This window comes from Papio anubis, chromosome 12 (genome assembly GCF_008728515.1).
Source record: "Papio anubis isolate 15944 chromosome 12, Panubis1.0, whole genome shotgun sequence".
In the NCBI taxonomy this organism is placed as follows: domain Eukaryota; kingdom Metazoa; phylum Chordata; class Mammalia; order Primates; family Cercopithecidae; genus Papio; species Papio anubis.
In genome coordinates this window covers 10,284,207-10,308,267 of record NC_044987.1, presented here as the reverse complement: position 1 = coordinate 10,308,267, position 24,061 = coordinate 10,284,207, and the positions used below count along the sequence as shown (strand labels likewise).

General features: G+C 38.5%; 1 protein-coding gene across 1 annotated transcript; it reads right to left on the bottom strand.

Moving 5' to 3' along the window:
• Positions 1-12,051: 12,051 nt before the first annotated feature.
• Positions 12,052-21,130, bottom strand: LOC101003815 (olfactory receptor 8B12). The gene has a single exon (XM_021926688.2). It carries the CDS (start codon positions 16,277-16,279, stop codon positions 15,284-15,286), a length of 996 nt encoding a protein of 331 aa, XP_021782380.2. The 5' UTR covers positions 16,280-21,130; the 3' UTR covers positions 12,052-15,283.
• Between the last annotated feature and the right edge of the window lie 2,931 nt (positions 21,131-24,061).

Here is a 24,061-nt window from a genome sequence, read left to right as displayed (position 1 = left end):
TTTCCTTTCCCTTTTTTCAGAAATCAGTTTGACATTGTCTGTTGTCAAACATCAGAAATGTTTCGTTTCATTTATTTTGCCTGATAGTCTAGTTGTTTATGGCTCAAAGACAATTTCAATAGGAGTTTATCTTTCATGGATGGCAGTGGAAATTCACTCACTAAATTTTAACTATGCTGAATCGCTATGTTGAAAAATTATTCAAATTCAAAAAATATTATTTTCACTCACATGGAATTTTTTTTGCTCATCCATAAGGTAAATCATAAAATCTAAGGATCAAAATAGCTTAATGTAATTTCATCTAATAACCCTTCTTGTTTATAATGTAGGAATCTGTAGCCAATGTCAGGCAATTGACCTTCAAGGAACTTACATTCACCACTGTATAAATTATTCAACACAATCTACCAAACTACCTCTAGCAAATAACTTATGAGAAAAAAATACCATCTGCTTTTATAAATTATGTTTTCTTATGTTTTTACTCATTAGATAGAAAGGAGAAATGAAAAAAAAATTATCATAAGAAGATGCTCCAGTGACAGCAGTTGTTTCTCGAAATCAACTGTGAACTGCCATTTTTACTTAGATGTACCAAGACCTCGGCATCTACACATGATTACCATCAACTGCATGTCTTCTCTGCATTGATGATGTTTGCTCTAAAAATGGGCTAACTATAAATAGCATTTTGAAATCAATAGAATAGAAACAGAGAAATGGTAAAGCATAAGAGATCTTGATATTATTCTATAGAACACATTTGCTGTGAAGAGAGAAAGTGGCTAAGGATTCTGATCACTAAGAATCCCAGGATTTAAGAACATGCAGAGAGAGGCATCAGGGAAAATGCCCACTTTCCTCTCATATCATTTTGTTCTTGGTTAGTGAGCTGCATTATATGCTTTTTCTAGTTCTACCTACTCCTAATCCTGATTCAATCTTTTTCTGAATCCTCTGGTCACAGTAGACAGCAAACAATCTCAGATCTTTCTTCGGTGCTTTATTTTACTCAAGAGAAACTGTATTCCAGGCCTAATTTACCCAATTCTTCAAGGTACAAATTAATTCTAGTTCAGTATACACAAAACTGTCAAATAACATAATCTTTACTTTCTTCTATGGTTGAACTTCTCTGCCTACCCAGAGACACAGAGCTCAATGCCCAGAAAATGCCACAAATAATTAAGACAGAATTCCTATAGGTTGGAACCTGATACAATTATTTTTAAGGTTCCCTAGGTGATCATAATGTATAGCTAGAATTAAGGATAACTACCCTAGGACCTCAGGTTCAATGAAAAATTTGAACAAATTCCAGATGTCTAATGAAAACTCATACTTGTACAGCAACTGAATATCTGGAAAACATTTCCATGTATATTATTGATTTTTATTTTTAAAACAGTCTTGAGAATTGATATTATAACTCTATTTTTTGGAAATAAGACTTAACTTGTGATCATTGTCCCATGCTACTAGGATTTGAGATGAGATGAGCTCATGTTTTCATTTTGGGGGTAATATTTTGGAACTACATAGATGACAAGGGAAATACCATCTCTAGGACAAAATACGTCTTTAATTCCAAGAAATAAGATATACTAGTAGTGGCCTCTAAGGTAATTAAGGAAGATAAGGTTAGTAAAACTCCAGATGGAGTTTTTTCCCACCTTCATGATCTCCAAAACACTCCAAAATTGCCTGAATCCTAGAAAATATTAGAAGGAGTGAGGAGATAAATAGTAAGGAAAGAATTCAAGATAACACACTCAGGGGCAGATGCTTATATCTAGCGTAACTAGAAAGGCTCATACATAGCCTTCCTTAGTCTCTTCTCTCCCATCCCTGCAGACCTCCCACCCAGGGGAGGAGTGAGTTGCTTGACTACAGAAAATCACTCCACACTTTGGGAGGCTGAGGCAGGTGGAACACTTGAGGCCAGGAGTTCGAGACCAGTCTGGCCAATATGGTGAAACCCCATGTCTACTAAAAATACAAAAATTAGCCAGGCATGGTGACACATGCCTGTAATCCTAGCTAACTGGGAGACTGAGATGGGAGAATTGCTTGAACCCATGAGGCGGAGATTGCAGTGAGCCAGGATCGCGTCACTGCACTCAAGCCTGGGTGACAGAGTGAGACTCTGTCTCGAAGAAAATAAAAGAAAAAAAAAATCACTCTACAGTGACAGTTCATTCTCAGGGGATTAACAAAGCAACCAGACTTTCAACTTTTTCCTCTTCCTCAGGATCTGCTTGGTCACCATGGTGGGGAACCGGGGCATGATCTCCTGATTTGGCTGAACTCTCAGCTTTATACTCCCACATACTACTTTTTCAGCAATCTGTCACTCATGGATCTCTGCTACTCCTCTGTCATTACCCCTAAAATGCTGGTGACCTTTGTGTCAGAGAAAAACATCATCTCCTATGTAGCGAGGGGCATCAGGGAAAATGCCCCTTTCCCTCTCAAATCATGTTGCTCTTGCATTATATGCTTTTTTCTAGTTCCAAACCCATTTTATGAAGCTACTATTACCCTAATACCGAAGCCAGACAAAGACACTATAAGGAAAAATAAAAAAGTATAGACCAATCTCTGATGAAAATAGATAAAAACATCCTCAACAAAACACTAGCAAACTAAATTCAACAGTGCATTTAAAGGATCATATACCATTATCAAGTGGGATTTATCCCAGGGATGCAAGAATGGTTCAGTATAAACAAATCAATGAATATAATGCATCATATTAAAAGAATGAAGGATTTTTAAAAATCACATAATCAACTGGGTGTGGTGGCTCATGCTTGTAATCCCAGCACTTTGGGAGGCCGAGGCAGGAAGACCACTTGAGGTCAGAAGTTCAAGACCAGCCAGGGCAACGTGGTGAAACCCCATCTCTACTAAAAATACAAAAATTAGCCGAGTGTGGTGGCACATGCCTGTAATCCCAGTTACTTGGGAGGCTACGGCAGGAGAATCGTTTGAACACAGGAGACTGAAGTTACAGTGAGCTGAGATTGCACCACTGTACTCCAGCCTGGGTGACACTCCATCTCAAAAAAAAACAAAAAAAAAACAAATCACATAATTATCTCAATGGATCCAAAAAAATCATTCAACAAAATTCAACACTTTTTCATAACAAAAACACCCAATAAACTAAGTACAGAAGGAATGTATCTCAACATAATAAAACCATATATGGCAAGCCCACAGGAAACATCATAATGGTAAAAAATGGAAAGGTTTCTCCTTAAGGTCTGGTACAAGGCAAGAATGCCCACCCTCACCATTTCTATTCACCATGGTATTGGAAGTGCTAACTTGAGCAATTAGGCAGCAAAAGGAAGTAAACGTCATCCAAATCAGAAAGTAATAAAATTATCTTAGTTTGCAGATGATACAATCTTATATTTAGAAAACCCTAAAAACTCCACACATAAAACAACTGTTAGAGCTAATAAACAAATTTAGTAAAGTTGCAGGATACAAAATCAACAAACAAAAGCATTAGCATTTCTATACACTAACAGTGGCCTATGTAAAAAGGAAATTAAGAAAGCAATCCCACTAACAATAGTATCAAAAATAATAAAATACTTAGGAATAAACTTAACTGAGAAAGTGAAAAACTTGCACACTGAAAACTAAAATATTGATAAATGAAGTTAAAGAAGACACAAATAAATGGATACACATCTATGTTTATGGATTGGAAATTTTAATAGTGTTAAAGTGTCCATACTACCCAAAGTGATCTACAAATTCAATGCAATCTCTACCAAAATCCCAGTGGGATTTTTTTTGTAGACGTGGAAAAAAATCCTGAAATTCATATGGAACCAAAAGAAAAACAGAATCACACTGGAGGCATTACATGTCTTGATTTCAAAATATATTACAAAGCTACAGTAATCAAAATAGTATGGTACTGGCATAAAAACAGACGCATAGACCAATGGAATAGAATAAAGATCCCAGAAATAAATCCATGCATATACAATCAACTGATTTTCAAGAAGTATGCCAAGAATACACAATAGGAAAGGATAATCTCTTCAACAAATCTTGTTAGGAAAACTGCATATCAACATGCAAAAGAATCAAACTGGACCTCTATCTTACATCATACACAAAAGTCAACTCCAAGCGATGAAAGGCAAACATAAGACCTAAAACTGTAAAACTCCTTGAGAAAAACATGGAGGAAAAGATTTTTAACATTGGTCTTGACTATGATTTCTTGGATATAACACCAAAAGCATAGGCAACAAAAGCAAAAATAGACAAGTGGGACTACATCAAACTAAAAAGTTTCTGCACAACAAAAGAAACAATCAACAGAATGACAAAGTAATACATGGAATATATTTGCAAACCATGTATCAGATGAGAGGCTAATATTCAAAATGTATAAGAAACTTCTACAACTCAATAGCAAAATAAATACAAAAATAATCCAATTAAAAATGGGCAAAGGACTTGAAGAGATATTTTTCCAAGGACATACAAATTGCCAGCAGGTATATGAAATGATATTCAACATCACTAATCATCAAAGAAATGTAAGTCAAAGCTATAATGAGAAACCACTGTCTACCTGTTAGGATAGTTATTATTTAAAAAAAAAAAAAAAAATATATATATATATATATATATAGCAACTGTTGGTGAGGATGTGGAGAAATTTGTACACAGTTGATAGGCACATAAAATGGGATAGCCACTGTGGAAAACAGTATGGAGATTCCTCAAAAAATAAAAAATAAAACTACATATAATCCAGCAATCCCACTTCTGGGGATATATCTAAAAATGTTGAAATCAAGATTTTTTTTTTTTTTTTTTTTTTTTTTTTGAGACTGAGTTTCACTCTTATTGCCCAGGCTGGAGTGCAATGGTATGATCTTGGCTCACTGCAACCTCTGCCTCCTGGGTCCAAGTGATTCTCCTGTTTCAGCCTCCTGACTAGCTGGGATTATAGGCATGCACCACCACGTCCAGCTAATTATTGTATTTTTAGTAGAGATGGTGTTTCACCATGTTGGCCAGGCTGGTCTCAAACTCCTGACCTCAGGTGATCCACCCGCCTCGGCCTCCCAAAGTGCTGGGATTACAGGCATGAGCCACTGCACCCAGCTGACGTTAGGATCTTGAAGAGATGTCTGCACTCCCATGTTCATTGCAGCATTATTCACAATAGCCAAGATATGGAAACAACCAAATGTACATCAACAGACGAATAGATAAAGAAAATTCATCAATGGGAATATTATTCAGTCTTAAAGAAGAAAGAAATCCTGTCCTATGCTACACCATGGATGAAACTTGGGACATTATGCTAAGTGAAATAAGAGAGTTACAAAAAGACAAATACTGTATGTTTCCATTTACATGAGATATTTAAAATGTTCAAATTCGTAGAAACAGAAAGTAGAATGGTTACCAGGGGCTGGGGGTGTGTGGGAAAGTGGGAGTTGTTGTGTAAGGGTATACAGTCTCAGAGCTGCAATATGAAAAGTTTCTGGAGCTCTGTCACACAACAATGTGAATATACTTAATGCTACTGAACTGTACACATAAAATGGTCAAAATGGTATATTTTCCATTCTGTTTTTACAATCAAAAATTTAAAAATTAAAAATAAATCTAATAAAGTATTAAATAAAATGTTTCTACCTCTTGCTTTGACAAGCTACCTTTATAGCCTTGCAAAGCCAGATTCAAATTAGAGTCCTGAGAATCTTCAAAGTTCTATGTCAGAAGGTGGCCAGGGAAAGCTGCCCTGGCTCCCAGGTGCCTGCTCATGGCCCAAAGCTTCCCTCCTCCACTTCCCACTGCCAGCTGGGTGAGGGTTAGTGTTGGGTTATGGTTAGGGTTAGAGCCGGGAAAGAAGCTTACGCAGGCCCTGGAAGATGAGGAATCTAGCCCCAAACTAGAATCTATGTGTGATCTTTCAGGCCTGACTATAGCAATTACCAAGACACACAAGCAATGTCTTTGTGTGGCAGGCCTCGCGAGGAAAATCTGCCCTCCCCTTACCAGACCTGGTGCATAGCCAATGCATTGCAGCCTCTAAGAGAGTTGCCATCAAGGACGCACACCCTGGCCCCCAACCTTGTGTATGTCTGCATTCCTACCCTAGATGCTTCCATTCAGAGACCTCCTCGATGGAGGGAGTGAGGGAAGGGAGACCTTTGCTGAAACATTGCTCTAGGGTGTCTGCCACAGAAGAGACTTGAAGACACCTTTCTTTAGTACTCAGACTTTTCCACACAGAGAACATCCCCCTCTCACAGACCCCAATCCTTTCCCCACTCCCACCCCATCTGAGCTGATCCACCTGACCCTTCCCAGTGCTGTGCGGTTCTGCAGGGGGAGAAGGCACCACCTTCTTTCTCTTTTTGCCTCTTGCTTACACTATAAGTAAGCGAATAAAGGCTTCCTTGTCACTTTTAGTTTGTGTCTGTCTTAGAAATGGGAGCACAGGCTCCAGCTAGATGCTTTCCCTTTGGTTCTGCAGACTAATTTGGAAGATGTGGTCAGTGGATGGTCAGAGCAGAGCCCAGGAAAAGAGGCCCTCTCAGCAAGGCTAAGAAGGTCCACAGATGCACTCTCTTACCGCTAGTATTTGACATATCACTGTTTATCTACCTCTCCTCCTACCTCCAAACTAGCTAAGCCCACAATTGAAATAAAAAGTAACATTTATCCTTCACACTACAATTTATAAAGCACATTAACACTCAATATCAATTAATCTTACATTCTTATGATCTCATAACATTATCCCATTTTACAGATAAGAACACGGGTTAAGCAGCTTGCCCAAAGGCGCAAGTGAGAAATTGACATCCCGACCCCATATCTTTTAACTATAGATTTCAAAATTCATACTTTTTTAAACTATAGCTTTCAAAGATTCAGGCTTTTTAAACTATAAATTTCAAAATTCATGCGAAATTCTACTACTCAGCCTTGCCATGCATCTCCCAGCTTTGCAGGAGGATCTAATCTGGTCTTTAAAAAGCTTCAAAAAGTTTGGGGCGGAGGATTTTATCACTAAATGCAGAGAGGGTATAAAAAAAAACTGTCAGAGCTCAGATCTAAAACCATTATGGCAGAAAGAATAAAACACAAGGCCAGCAATCTCTGGCAAGGTCTTAATGCTCCATTCTCATCCCAAAACACAAAATGGGGGTCTTTAATGCACTTAAACAAATGCTAACCAAATTCCACACCAGCTACTTGGAGGACATGTTCTCAAGCCCTCAATCTTCATACCACCCCAATGAAAATACTTCATTAATGAAAGGACAATAGAAAGCCACTGGGCTCTATTTGTTCCGAGATGCAGCTTGCAGCAGCCCCGGATAAAGTCTGACCCTCCTCCAGAAAAGATCCACTCAAGTTATGCCTCTCTCTAATTACCAGGATGCTTGGACAAGGGCCTAGCATTTTATTTAGAGAATCATCTCTGCTCCCACCACAAATAAATACAAGACTGCAGCTGCAGACACTGTCTGCTCAGAGCCAGCTTCCTGCAGTTACCATGTTGTCACCCTATCCTAGGATCCCATCTAGCCACCTCTGCACCCCAAGCTCAGCAGGACCATGTCATTTACTCACACAGCTACAGAGGACCTGCTGTCAGATGCCCTGTTGCCTCACTAGTGACCCTGCCTCAAGGGACTAGGCTTGGATTCACCTCCCCCGGCCACACAACCCAACCAAATGGTCAAGTTTATAGCTATATCCCCCATCACCACCACCAAATGGTCGTTTGTAGCTGTCCCGTGTTGAAGTCCCTGACATTTGACCCGGAATTATCTGGTGAATTGTCTCAGAGCAGCAAAGCATCTCGCCACCTTCTACTACTCTATCCATAGGTTTTGGAGCAACACAGCTCCAAGTAAGAATCCCTCAGTGACTAGATTTCTTAATCTTGGGCTGGGTTGAGTTACCCAACAGGCAGATCAACTGTATACTTTGGACACCAGCACAGCGAGTGACTTTGAAAAGCATTTCTAAAATTGTATAATGAAAACAGCAACCACAGCGAAACTCTAAAGAGAAACTGCTTTAATTTCTGCAAATATGTGAAGTTGAATTAAAACTTTTTAATTTTGAATTTCCAGTGGGTGGCCTCTAAAGGTCTGAATCAGGTCATGCTTTAGCAAGTTATGTATCCTCTCCAAGACCTCTTTATCCTCACCTCCCAGGAGACTGATTGCATCACCTAAGTGACAAAATGCCTGCCACTTGATAGGTGGTAAGTAATCGTCACTTCCTTTCCCTTCTTTCTCCACTTCCCTGTGTTTCTCTCTACAAACTCAAGACACACAAATATAAGCAAACACACATATCTGTCTTTTTAGGTTCCAACTCAGCAACTCCACAACCCCTATTAAAAAGAACGTGGGCCATGTGAGAATTAGGATTTCTGATTCTCTCCCCTGGCTGTGCTGTAGGCTGAAGGCACTTCCCAGGAGCATTTCCCCAGTCTCCCCACTGCCTCGTCCTTCAGCCATAAGATGGAGACAAGGGTTGCTCTCACTCAAGACTCCTTTCTTCTCTGTAGCATCATGCTCCCACACTCCTCTGTTTCAGAAATCTAGGCAGAAAATCTTCTACAAATGATAGCTGTCCTAGGAAGGCGCTCTGGTGCAACGAAAACAGCCCATTGCTGACTTGCCTGGGAGTCAAGAGGAATCTTTGGAAGACAAGAGCTGTAAGACCAGAAGCCTGAGTCAGAACATCTGGCTGAACTGGGGCAAACAGCAGGTGCTGTCACCTGCCACACTCTGTACTATTGTGGCCCAGCAGGTACCAACCCAGAAAACAGGAGCATGGCAGGAGGCAGGGGAAGAAAACTGGAAGAGTAGAAAAATAGATAAAGAAGTGGCCTCTAAGGATTCCTAGATGGTGGCTCTCCAAGCTCCTCCTCCTCCTCCTCTGTGCTAGCTCGGGGTTAAAGCCACGTTCCTGTCCCAGCATCTACTCTTGCAACATCCGCTCCAAGCAGGCTGCCTACACAGGCAGCTCCTGTCGGTTCGCCTTGGCCACTGCAACCAAGATGAGCCAGGCTGACAAAACACGGCACCCTCTGACTTCCCACATTACAGCACATAGAGGCCACCTCACTGAGCAAAGTGAAAGAGCAACTACCACCTAACATTCATTAATCTGTAAAACAGATATTTCTTTAATCTGGGTAAAACTGTCATAGGAGAGATGACTGGGCCTAGTGACCCAAACTCTGTCCAAGAGTCTGTAAGCCAACTTCCAGCTGTAAATTTTAATTGATTTCTGACTTTACTTTAGGATATGTGACTTTTTTCCCCATTATTTCTTCTCCCATGAGTTTCACCCAATACAAAGAAATACTCAAAGAAAGCATAAGAGAGAAGAAATTATTTTGCGTTTATTAAAACAAAAAACAAGTCTATTTATTAATTTTCTGAATTGTTATTTCTAACCACTTAGTAGTTTGAATGTTCAGGAAAAAAAAAAAAAAAAAAGTCCTACCTCTAAAACAGAGAAAAATGCTGAACGAAAATGTTAATAACAAACATACTAACCCACTAATTGGCTTAGCTGGTCTAAAAATAGAGAGATTTTAGAAGTAAAAAATAAAGACAGGATCACAGCATCTAACAGTATAGATAAGGCAGGAGCCATTGTTTCCCTTGGAAGTATCTGCCAGTCTTAGGAGGCCTGCAGCCTGGATTTTGTCCCATGAAGGGCGAGAGATAAAACCTGGAGCCCAGACAGGATGGATGTGGAATTAGAGGCCACCTTACCTCCCCACCACTCCCATAAACCCACGCCCAAAGTACGTAAAGCCTGAGTGAATGAACCAGAAAAGAAGTGTGCCCTCAGGGAGATGGTGAGGGTGCAGGCTGGTCTTAACTTTGACTCTGGATGGAAAAGGAAAACAGAGAGAAAGGAAAAGCCTCTGCTCTAAGAATTCCTTACCACGCCAGCACACACATGTGCATAGACCTGGACTTTACATTACCTCTACATGACATGTAAAATCCCAAGCCAAACATCTATTAGAAAGAGGTCCTAGATGTCACTGTTTATAATTAATTAGAAGTGGGTTAAGTGCTCCAAAGGTAAGTTGAGGGTCCTATGGACTCATTAACTGGGGAAACTGAACTGACTTTCTAAGGTAAGGTATAGCCTCTCTGAAGAAGAGAAATTCAGATACCTGAAGGATAAGGAAGTGCAGTCACTATCTGGCTTCTCATTGCTTCTCTGCTATTTGGCTAAGATCAGGAGATATTTGGCTTCTCAGTATCAGAACCCTGCTCTCACTGGGGAATCGGCCCTTGTGTGAATCTTAGTTGAAATCTCCCCACTAGTATTACCAGACACTAGCTCCCAGACTCCTGGAATCCACAGCCCAACCACACCACCCCATTTCAGCTAATCAGATGCTCTGCGTAGGTCTTGGCTTCCAAAACAAATGTTATGAAGAAACCAGGGCCATACGGAGTTCACAAAAGCAAGACAAAGACAGTGTCTCCCAGCCACCAGCTGTGGAGGTGCATGTGATATTCCGCTGCCAGTGTGACAGAATTGGACTATCCCAAGACCGTGTATGATTCTAGCCATTGGTAGAAAGGTTAAATACGGCCTACACTTACAAAGAAAACATTAAGAGGAAAAATATTCTTTGGGAAGCATTCAGAATGAGTCCTAGTAACCATCACTGCTCAAAATCAAGAAGAAAACGACAAAGGTTTCATTGCAGCAAGTTAGACAGTCTTGTTCCTCAAGATGTTGAACAGACAGTTCATCACTGGCCCCATCTTGGTGAAGGAGACTGTGTAATTTACACTAACCCATAGCTCCTGGAGACCTGAGGTAAATGAATGTTCCTAATCCAAAATTCCATAAATCCAGATTTATGGAATCTGGCTGAAGATTTGGACCACTGGGTTAATGAAAAATGATGAAAAGAATGAAAATAAAATATGAAAAATGATAACACAGCATAGTACAATGCTGGTTCTCATGAATACACATCCACATGCTTCTGACATAGGTACTGATTCGGCATCCTGGAGCAGCCCTATGTTTATAAGTTAAGGCTCATGCAGTTGTGATCACAAAAGAGGATTTGGTCCCTGTCCCCTGAGGGACCACAACATCAGCAAATTCTATAACTTATGAACCATCTACAGAAATGAAACTTACGAAATAGACCTGCAGGGTCATGGCCTCATAGTGATCCAAGGCCAGTGGGATAAATGTGGAGTAATCACTAACAACAAAGAAGCCAAAGAAAAAGGCTGAGTGTTTGATGTCACAAGGTGATGATGTTCTTTTCTGTCACAAAGCTTATCGTCATTTGGGGAGAAATGACAGAGGAATAGAAGAAACCTATGAAGGAAAAGCTAAAGATATAAAGGTACACGGAGGTGTGGCAGTGTTCACCCAGTTAGGGTGACCAAAACACAGAGGAGAGAGAGGGTTGAAGCTCTAACTCACCTGTCAACTTAGCAAAAATATATCTGAGAAAAGAATGACTAAACAACACATGGATCAAGGAAGAGGAAATCACAGGAAAAACTGAAAAATATTTTGAACAGAAAAATAGGAAAGACACAACAGGAATCTCTCCTGAGAAAATAATCAGAAATCTAGATAATTTTTTGTCGTCGTCGTCGTCGTCGTCGTCGTCGTTGTTGTTGTTTTAGATGGAGTTTCGCTCTGTCACCCAGGCTGGAGTGCAGTGGTGTGATCTTGGCTCACTGCAAGCTCCACCTCCTGGGTTCACACCATTCTCCTGCCTCAGCCTCCCGAGTAGCTGGGACTACAGGTGTTTGCCACCATGCCCGGCTAATTTTTTGTAGTTTAGTAGAGACAGGTTTCACTGTGTTAGCCAGGATGGTCTCGATCTCCTGACCTTGTGATCTGCCCGCCTCAGCCTCCCAAAGTGCTGGGATTACAGGCGTTAGCCACCGCACCTGGCCCTAGATAAAAATTTTAACACATTCTTTTAGTAGGAGATTGCTTAATTTTTAAAAAAATTTTAACACAAAAGTTATAGTTATAGTATTATTTACACCAATTAAATGTTGGGGAGACTGACACAAAGTTAATGTTTAGCAACAGGAAAAAGCTGAAATAAAATATGACATAGCTACATGATTAAGTCCATGGAAAATTACAATTCAAAAAAATTATTGATAAGGATTAAAGATCACATTATAATGATGAGTTAAACAACATTTTGTAACACAGCACATAGAGGATGAGCCTACTGGAAGAGACTTTCGTATTCCAGATGATATTCTCCTTTCCTGTTCTGTGAATGGTGGAGTAGACCAGTTAGCTATTGTTATATAACAACCAAACACAATCTCATTGGCATACAACAAGGAATATTTGTTTCTCACATGTCTACAAATTGATTGTGGTGGTTCATCTTGTCTGGGCTCAGCTGGGCCGCACTGCTTGCTCTGCACAGTGAACACTGCTCCTCGTGTGTTCATATTGAGAATTAGTTGGGAGAGGCAGCAGTTACCCAGGAGGGATACTTCTCAAGGCAATGGCAGAAGCAAAAGAGGGCAAATACCATGCAAAGATATTCCAAGCTCCTGCCAACATCACATCTACTAATATCCTATTAGTCAAAATAGGTCACCTGGCCAAGCCAACAGTCACGGGCAAGGAAATATACCCTACCTCTATGAAACCATGGCAAGGGAATGGAGCTGTAATACTACTAGATGAATGATGAATTTTGACCAGTAACGCAAACTACCACATTGAGATAGGTAATCATTTTCTTCATACATATTTCACATTCCCAATTTTCAACAATAATATGTGAGTTGCTCCAAGAATCAGAAAAAGAAAAACCATGTGCCTCATTAGTTAAAATAGATAAGCACGTAGAGAAATTTGTGATGGATTAAAAATACTTACCATGCTGATATTCTTAACTATCAGAGGCTCTGACCTCACCACAACATCAACCAAATAGTGATGGGGGTGGTGCAACCACAAGGTGAGGACAGAAGATCAGGGAACCAAAAGGTTACCCTGTGGCTGCAGGGTTGGGGCCCACAGTGATGCATCCAGAGTCAAGGGTGCAGGGTCAAGGGTGCCTCTGTTCTTTCTCTCCTTCCTCAGCCGCATCCCTTCCCAGATCTCTTCTGTGATTGGCTCCTCTTCTTTTTACCCCTGCCTTGTTCTCTTATCCCATCCTCTTCTAAGTTGTTTCCATTGGAAAATGCCTTTTTATACAACTTTAAAACAAGATAGGTGGATGAATAGATAGGCAGACAGATAGATTAGATAAATTAGATAGATAGATATGTACACACATACATAGATACATGCATAGATAGAAAGATACATAGATAGCTAGATATGCTTGAATATGAGAAGACTCACAAGAAATCAGCAACAACTGTTGTTTTTAGGAAGGAGATTTTAGGAATGGAATGACAAAATAAGAGGAAGACATATTTTCTCCTCTTATTTATATTGTTTAATGCTGTACCATATGCAAATATTACTTAGTCAAAATACCTGACTTTTTAAACGATATTTAGAGTTCATTTTTTTCAAGACTAAGCAGAGTTCCAGAAAGATGAAGTGACTTGTCTCAGCTCATGGAAAAACTCAAGGAAGTGTTGATAATTACATAAAAGAATTATTGCAGGGTGATAACTAAAATGTAGTAAGTGCCTTGCATTTAATTCTTCAAAGACCCCACGAAGTCAGAAACATTATCTCACTTTCAAAAATAAAAAAATTAATATTTAGAGACCTTAGGTAATTTGCCCAAAGTCACACAATTACTAAGCAACTGAGCCAGGATACAAAACCAACTCCATCATGTGCCTCACGAATTGCTGTTTTCATCTGCTCCCTACCTCAAATAGCCTATTCACCTCACCCACCAGACGCCCACCCACAAGTCTCCTGAACTCACTTCTCTTTCCTATTCCATGCTGACTAAAGAAAAATCTTTCCCACCACACACACACACACACACACACACTCAGTCTTATGACTTCAAGCCCTTCATGTCATACCAAAGAACAAAACTACACCCTCATCTAAACTTCTCTTTTTCCCAAAGAAGAGAATATTCCCAAGGAAAAGCTCGGAAATCAAAGTGTCTCCCCAACACTTAACATATTAATCCTAATCCAAAGGAACCTTCCTTTGCTACTAATAAATTATTTAGATCAAAGTGTATTGATCTGATGTGTTATATAGCTGTCATTATATGTTGTGGGTTTATAACCCAGTCTTGGATGAATTATCTTTTACCACATATGCTTGTATGAGCGCTGTCTGCAGTACCTTAAAATTCAATGGAAATTGCCTCTTCTGATAATCAGCTACTTAGTGGTGTTTTAATAGCTACCTAGATTCTCAACATTGTTTACTGCACCTCTAAAACTTGCAGACCCTTGGTTGATTATCCTAAGCCACAGATTTCTCCATCACAGCTCAAACACCCAAACTAACCCTTGAAAAAGCTCTACATTCTGATTCTTTAAGTCTTCAAATGAATGTACGACTTTCTTCTCAGCATCTTTATAACCCTTAACCCTACGGAAGTCCTAATTCCCTAGACTGGGTTCCTAGGGTTCCACACAACCTCAATCTTAACTCAAGGTCACTCACGTACTACAAACTTAACACAATTCTCTTCTCATTTGGCCAAGACCAACTCAAGAAAATGTTCCATCTATCCTCTTGAAAAAAAAAATGAAATATTTAAAAATTATTTATTGACAGGTCACATTAAATTACTATGAATAGAATTAGGTTTTAATGTGTTAAGTTTTCATACTTTTAAAAGGAAATCTGCAAGGGCATCAACAAAGCATGAAAAAATGACATAAAAAAAAGCAGCTTGGAATTCAAGGACCTGGATACCAGTACCAGTTGTGCCACCAAGTAGTTGTGTGTCCTTGAGCAACATATATATTTCTGAGTCTCCAACATGTGTTAATTGAGGAGGCTAGATTAAATAATGTGTTAAGGCCAATTCACAATTAAATGACCTATGATTATAGAAAAATTTGCATAAAATGAAGAAATCTTGGAATAACTGAGGTGGAGCAGTGGAGCAGACAGGGAGAATATGTCTGCATTTAACATTCATCCAAATGTAAAGATTTAAAATTCTCTTTCTGTACAAGACAGGAAAAAAAATGGAACTTGAATCTCACTGAAAACACATGCTAATAAGCAAAGCATTGTATTTCCTTCCTCCAATACTACTCCTTTAAGAAAAGATTTTTCTGCCCAAAGTTCTCCTCAAGGCAACTTTGACATCCTTGTTCCTCAAGCTATAGATTAATGGGTTTAACATGGGGACTATGATGGTATAGAACAGGGAGGACACTTTTCCTTGCTCAAGGGGCAGGATGGAAGGGGGTTTCAGATACGTGAAAGCACCAGAACCAAAGAAAAGCAAAACTACAATTATGTGGGCACTGCAAGTACTAAAAGCTTTGGACCTGCCTTCTGTAGAACTGATGTGAAGAATGCTGGAGAGGATGAGGGCATAAGAAATAAAGACACTGACAATGGGCAATCCAATGTCAACAGCCACAAGAATAAAGAGCACCAGCTCATTCATGTAAGAGCTGTTGCAGGAGAGCTGAAGGAGAGGAAGGATGTCACACATGAAATGATTGACAAGGTTGTCAGCACAGAAGGTCAGGTTCATTATGCTTCCTGTGTGGGCCATGGCCCCAGCAAACCCCATCCCATAGGCACCCAACAAAAGGAGTAAACACACCTGGGGAGACATGGTGGCCGTGTACAACAGTGGGTTACAGATGGCCACGTAGCGGTCATATGCCATCGCTGACAGGATGAAGGACTCAGAGACGACAAAGAAGCAGAAGAAAAACAGCTGAGTCATACACCCTGTGAAGGAAATGATGTTCTTCCTTGAGACAAAATTTATCAGCATTTTGGGAGTGATGGTAGTGGAGAAACAAAAATCTATTAAAGAGAGGTTAAAGAGGAAGAAGTACATGGGAGTGTGCAGGTGAGAGTTCAGCCCAATCAGGGTTATCAAGCCCAGGTTCCCCACCACAGTGACCATGTAGAAACCCAGAAACAGGAAGAAGAGGGGGATCCGGAGTCCCAGCTGGTCGGTTAAGCCTTCGAGGATAAACTCTGTCACGGAAGAATTTTTGGCTGCCATTCTTTTTGGTCGGGCAGGAAAGTCTGAGGGGACAAGAGAAGAGGACCATTTAGAAAGAACCATCACCACCACATTCTTAGTCTCTATCTCCCATTCTTGGAAAAGGAATCCAAGGAGAGAGATTTGAACTTCGGTAGGAAGGTTTTCACCACTCACTAGGGGTCTGTCTTCACAGTCCAAGTGATTATAACTCCCAAAGTGTAATATGAGACTAAACTGTAACTGCAGAATGAGAGCTGGTTCTGCTAAAGAAAGGGGTACCAAAAATAAGCTAAGTGTCTTTGAGATCCTTAAGTCAGTCCCTTTTCTATACTTTCCCTCTCCTGTCTCTGCTTCACTTGGTAAAACCTGGACCTCTTCCCTGAAGGGAATCCTGAGATGCAGAAGCCGCAGTGGCTCTGCTCAGAGCTTCCACCTCTGGGTCCACGCTGTCAGATTAAGTAGGTGAGCTCATGCTTTTCCAAGATCTCTTAGCTCAAGTGGCTGTACATTTAATAACTTTTTAAAGCTGACGCTTATTGAGTGGTTACTATAAGAGGTTCTGTTTGAAGAGCCATGTAGCAATATTATTATCTTCATTTTACAGATGAAACAAGTAAGGTGACACAACTAGACAAAAGTCCCCAAACCACCGAGTTGCAGGCAGAAGGTGAATTTCAGCAGTATGGCTCAAATGGTTTGCACTTGAAATCACCATGTTACCTAAGTGACCAGCATCAGGGCAGGCACTCACCTTCCTTCCCTTTAGAGCTGTAAATGCTATTCTCTACTGCCTCTTTTCCACATTCTGGGGAGGAAGATGACCCTAGTGAAGAGAAGATGACAGATTTGAAAGCTCAAAGCCCTCTCTTCTCAGTACAGGTCAAAGGATCAGAACCTCTAATGTATCTCATAACACTTTCTGCACTGAAGGACATGACTTCCAATTGTTCATTTGCCCAAAGGCCTCTCCAGCTTCCAGGAAGGACACAAAGCTTTTTCCTGACCAGTGAATAACAAAAGACTAAAGAGTTTTATTCTGGATTACAGACTTCAGTGACTGACTATTAAGATAGAGACTCCCTCAAGACCACTTCCTTAGCGATTACTTTCCCTAGGGAAAAAGAAATGTTTGTTTATCTCTTGGAATTGCTTGATTTGGCTTTCTACTAACATGTATCCAGTACTATTAAGAGAAAATCATTGTGAAAAAAAATGATTATCATTACCATTTCTTGAATACCCAATAATTTAGTACCTGACATAGTACCCTTATTCTGGCTGCCAAGATCCAATGTATGCATATACAAACATATATTCATTAATTTCTCACAATACCTATTTTACAGGTAAGTTGCTCACAGAGACAAGATGTGTCAGAGTCCACAGGTATGCTTAGGTCTGTCTGACTCCACGCCCCTTATGTGGCTGCTAGACTAAACTACCTCCCAAGGACAGCTACTGAAATCCATAAAGCAGAGCCCTTGCCTTCTTGGATCTGACAGTCTCTCGACAAATAACAAGTAAATATTCAATGAATTTAATTTTAAAAGGAAGCAGGTAGAGCCTGGAAAGGTTAACACAAAGGGCTATTGTAATTTAGAATAGGATATTCAATAATTTATTCATATTCCACTCATCTCAGGAATTAATTGCACTACTCTACTCCCAGCTCAGACAAGAAAAGACTTCTCTCATTCCCCTCCCCTGTCCTCTCATGGAGTGTATGTTTAATGGTAACAAGAATCCCTATCAGGTAACTGCTCTCAACGTCTGCCAAGACCAGCCTTTTTCTAAATTAATAACTAGTCAAAATTCCCTTTGGCTGTCCCTGCCTTCCACCCACTTTTCTTTGAGCACTTCTCCCAACTGACTTTCCATCTGTTCAGTGCCCTCAAACTGAGTCCTAGTAGACCCAGTTCCCACTGCAGGAATACATCCACATTTGTTCTTCCTCTTTGGTTTGCATTTGTCTTTTTCTTTTACTCCATACCTCCAACCTCTGCCTGGATTAAAATTGTCTATCCTATGTCTCTGTCTCTAAGATACTTACTTATTTTCTTTAACGTCAAACCCACAAACTCAGAAAATTTTAGACCTGAAAAGACTTGAGAGAGTATCTCATTCAGTGTTTCCCAAACCTAGCTGGTTATCACAATTACCTAGAATATTCATTAAAAGGAAATGCTGGGCTCCAGTCACACGTTTGGAATCAGAATCTCCATAGATATGGACATGGTGGCTATGTTTTTTAAATCTTCCCAAGCATTTCCAATGCCAGGAACTGATAGATCCACAGAACTATTATTTGCCCTCATCTTACAGACTAAGACCACTAAAAAGTTCAAAGACATAAAGGTCACAGATCTCTTCTAAGTCTCCACATTTCCAATCTCTCCTCATCCATGAACTCACCTGACTTTCATTTTGCCTGAAATGTAAAACACAAATAATGGAAACGTGTTATGAGACTTTTTATTTCAGGTGTGACGGTATTGCTATTATTGCACTTACCCCTCTGACCACAAAAAAAAAAAAAAAAAAAGACTGGAAAAAGTATATAAAGCAACTATTTGCAATACTTGGAAACTAGACAACATAGGGATGAAATTCTTGAGAAAAGGCAAGAAAACGAGGTAACTAACACATTCACCCCAACTTTCTCTAAGGCCAGGTTCTAAACCATGCATAGTAAAGTGGTGCCCCAACAAATGGCAGTAGCTTCTACTAGTGGAATGAAAAAGTGTAAGGAGGCTAAGACAGCTAGAATTTGTGGGGCAAGGAATGGAGAACAAGAAGCCAAAAAAAAAAGAAAAAAAGGATCCTTAGGTACCTGCACAAAGGACTCCCTTAAGTTCTTGGCTGAATCCTAAATTTTATATGTGTAGGGCAAGATTCTACTGGCTTAGGAGACAACAGTTGCTGGGGGTCTAAGAACTGAACAGAGATCACAGAGGATCCACAGCGCCTGATAAAAATTAGAATTCTGACTTACTGAAAATGGAGAGACCTTGTTCAGCAAACCAGACATTAAGTGAGATCCCTGAAAAGTCATACACTAAGAGTAAAGACTATGCCTTTGTGCTAAGGGCAAAACTGAATCACAACAAAGGTCTTAGCAAGATCAAAGGAATCTGCTAATAAATTAACTACATCCCAGAACAAAATTTAACACTCTGTAGCAAAGGCCAACATAATCCACTGTCTCTAAAACATATCCACAGTGTCCAATATCACAAAGTCAAAAATTACTAGAAACACAAAGAAGCAAGAAAATGTGACCCAAAGTCAAGATGGAAAAATATATTAGAATCAGGTCCACATCTGATCTAGATGTTGAAATTAACAGACAAGGACTTTAAAATAACTTCTATAATTATTTTTAAAAATTTAGATAAAAGGACAGAATTGTCTAATATATCCAACAAAGCAATAGAAACAATCAAGATAACCAAATGAAAATTTCAAAACTAAAAATATTGGAGATAAAAATTCACCAGATTAGCTTAATAGCAGATCAGGCACAGTCAAAGGAAAGATCAGTATAAGCAAAGACAAATCAGTAGAAATTATCCATACTAAAATATGGACAGGAAAAAAGTAACTTTAAAGAAGAACATGGTAACTAAAACCTTTAGGGCAATGCTAAATAGTCCAACATATGTATAATTAGAGTTCCAAAATGTGAGTCAACTGAGAATTGGGTGGAAATAATTTTTTAAGAGATAATAGCTGAAATTTTTCCAATTTTAATAAAACATATGAATCTATTTATGCAAAAAGTTCAGGAAGCCACAAACAAGATGAATACATAATATACCACACCTACGCATGTCAGACATAGTCAAACTGTTGAAAACCAATAACAAAAAAAAGCAGCTTAAAAGCAACCATAGATAAAAGATGTATTGCATTCAAATAAGCAAAAATAATAATAACTAACTTGTAATAAAAGAAATAGAAGTCAGAAGACAATGAAATGGCCTTTAAAGTACTAAAAGGAAAAAAAATTGTCATCCTAATATTGGCAAAAATATCCTGGCTAAAATATTCTTCAAAAAAACAAGTAATTTTCAGACAAAAGGTGAAAGAATATGTCACCAATAAGCCAACACTGCAAAAAACCTGAGAAAGGGAGAGGGAAATGGTTCCAGAGGAAAGCTTAGATATTCAGGAAGAAATGTGAAACACTGAAAATAGGAAATATGTGGGTAAATATAGAAGGCTATTTTAAAATTTTCCTTACATTTAAATTACTTTGACCATTTAAAGCAATAGAAAACAATTTATGGTAGATTTAAAATATGTGTAGAAATAAGATATATAAAATGTCAATAACAATAAAACATAATACAGTAATACAAATAATGCAATAAAAATAACATAGAGAGGTATAGTTAAAATTCCAACAATAGACCTAAAACAAAATATTTTTAAAATTTTAAATAACTTAAGAGGAACAAGCTTAAATTAATATTTAAAAAATCAATCAACATTATCCACTATATTAATAGAATAAAACAGTAAAATTATATAATCATCTCAATAGATGCAGAAAGATTATTTGATAAAAAGCAATACTTATTCATGGTAAGAATGCTCAGCAATGTAGGAATAGGAAGGAGTATCCTAAATCTGATCAAAGATGTCTGTGAAAAACCTACAGCTAAAAACCTACATCATACTCAATAGTGAAATACTGATTGTTTTTATTGTGAGGTCAATAACAAGTCTAAAATGTCCACTCTCATAAGTTTTATTCAACATTGTATGGGAAGTCCTAGCCCACTTAATAGGGGAAAATGTTGAGCTTCTCAACAATCTCAAAAAGAACCAGTTGGGCACGGTGGCTCACACCTGCAATCCTAGCACTTTCAGAGGCCAAAGTAGGCAGATCACATGAACCCAGGAGTTTGAGACCAGCCTGGGCAACAGCTACACAGGAGGCTAAGGTGGGAGAACCACCAGAGCCCAGGGAGGGTGAGGCTGAAGTGAGCCATGATCATACCACTGCACTCCAGCCTGGGTGACAGAGTGAGACTCTGTCTCAAAAAAAAAAAAAAAAAAAGGAGGAGGAGGACAACATAATTTGGTCTCTACCGTGTATCAGTCAAAATATTAAGCATATAATAAAAAATAATTATTGACTGCCTCTCCCTCCACCACCTTGCTGAACACCACACCTGACCTTCCAGCTGCTCAGTACTCTCAAACTAAATCCTCCCTCGTAAGATTGCCAGTGTCAGTTTGCTCTCTCTGATTTGTTTCAATAAAGAGGACTAAAGATGGAAATGGAAGATATAAAACCATCTTAATTTACACATGACTTGAATATACCTAGTAATCAAAGTAAGCCTATAAGCAGGCTATTAGAACTTAAAAGTGAATTTAATGAAGGCATGGAATACAAGGTTAACGTATAAAAATTAACCGCATTTCTACAAACTAGCAAAAGATAATTACAAAATGAAATTTTTCCAATAACATTGACACTAGCAACAAAAATTGATATACTTAAGAATTTCTTTAACAAAATTTTTGTATACCTCTATATTGAAAACTATAGCATATAACTGAATATATTTAGAAAATCTACATATATGGAAAGATATATCATATTCATGGATTGAAAAACTAAATATTGTTAAATTGTTACTTCTACCTAAATTAATCAGTGGATTCAATTCAATACCAGTTAAAATACCAGCAGACGTGTTGACAGAAATTGACAAAATAATTCTAAAAATTATATGAAAATGCAAAGGACCTAGAATAGCCAAAATAACTTTGAAAAAGAAGAAAGTTGGAGAACTTACCCTATTTGACTCCAAGAATTGTATAAAGTTTCAGAAATTAAAACAGTTTAGTAGAGAAGTAAAGACAGGCAAATAGATTAATAGAGCAGAGCACAGGACCCACAAACAGACTCACTTAAAGGATCAGTTGATTTTTTTTTTTTTTTACAGAAGTGCTAAAACAATTCAACAAGAGGAAAAAAATTTTTGATAAATGATTCTGGAATAACTAGATAGCAATGTGTAAACAAAAATGATCTTTAACCCGTATCTTATTCTATACATATTTAATTCATGATGGATCAGAGACTTAAATATAAAATCTAAGCCTACAAACATCCAGAAGAAAATCAGACCTTAGAATAGGACCTATTCTCAAGACCTTAGAATAGGATTTCTTGACCTTAAAAGACAATAACCATAAAAGAAAAAAATAATAATCCAATGTGATCAAAATTTAAAACTTCTGCTTTTTAAAATACACCATTAAGAAAATGTAAAGGCAAACTACGGGGAGAAAATAGTCACTGTATCTGTCAAAAGACTCAGGCCTAGGTGAGTGGATCACCTGAGGCCAGGAGTTCGAGACCAGCCTGGCCAACATGGTGAAACCCCATCTCTACTAAAAACATACACACAAAAAATTAGTCAGACATGGTGATGCACGCCTGCAGTTCTAGCTACTCAGGAGGCTGAGGTACAAGAATCGCTTGAAACGGGGAGGTAGAGGTTGCAGTGAGCTGAGATTGCACCACTGCACTCCAGCCTGGGCGACAGAGCGAGACTCTGTCTCAAAAAAAAAAAAAAAAAAAAAAGACTCATCTACAATATATAAAAAACTCCTACAAATAAATTATTGAAACACTAAAAACTTTTGATGGGACAAAGATTGAAACAGACATTTCAGAAGATACCTCAAATGGCCAATTAGCATATGGAAAGTTGCTCCAAGCATTATTTACTAGAAAAATGCAAATTAAGATCACAATGAGTTATCGCCACATACCCATCATGGTAACTAAAATTAAAAAGACTGACAGCACCAAATGTTGGCAAGAATGTGGGGCAAATAAAACACTCTTATATCGCTAGTAAAAATGTAAAATGGTACAACATGTGTAAAAGTTGAAGTATCTAATAAAACAAAACAAATACCCTGAACCAAGAAGCAATTTCACTTCTAAGTATATACCCAAAAAATTAATGCATCTTTCCACAAAAAAAAAAATCTCAAACACAAATATTTATAGCAGCTTTATTCCTAACAGTCAAAAGGTAGATGTGACCCAAACAAGCATCAACAGAAGAGTACATAAATAAGCCATGGTATAATCACTAAATGGAATATGACTCAGCCAAAAAAAAAAAAAAAAAAAAGAGCAGACTATTGATATGTGCAGCAACCTGGGCGAAATCTTGAAAAGAATAATGGATTTGTCTGGAAAAGTATGCTAAAAACAAACTGAAGATAACCTACAATGCTATAATTAACCACAATTGATTAGCCAGTGGGTAACCTCCAATAGTCATTAAGAGAATGACATTCATTAATTCATTCAACAAATATTGAGAAACTGTGTCAGACACTGTTCTAGGGGCTACAGATAAAGCCCTAACCAAAACAAGTCTCTGCCCTCATTGAGCTTGTATTCTAGTAGGAGGAAGACAGACAATAAATAAATAACTTATATAATATATTAGATGATAATAAGAGCAATAAAAAAGCAAGGAAAGAGAATACAAAGGGCCAGGACTGTAAGTTATGCATTTAAATAGGATGGTAGGGTTAGGTGTCTTTGAGAAAGTAACATTTAAGCAGTCTTGAAAGACTGTGATCAGAGTCGTGTTGGTCAATAACAGTTACTCTAGTGACCACTGGGTGAATGTTGCTTAGCGTATCTCAATGCATCATTGTTTCATGCTTCAGACAATAACTCTACCCATAGCATGGGCTTGAATGAACAAATATTGGACATTGTGACAAGTTAGAGAAGCAAAAGACTTTTCCGAGTTTTTTACAAAATCACAAGTTATGCAACGAAGTTCACTGCCTGCGCACATTTTTGGTCTT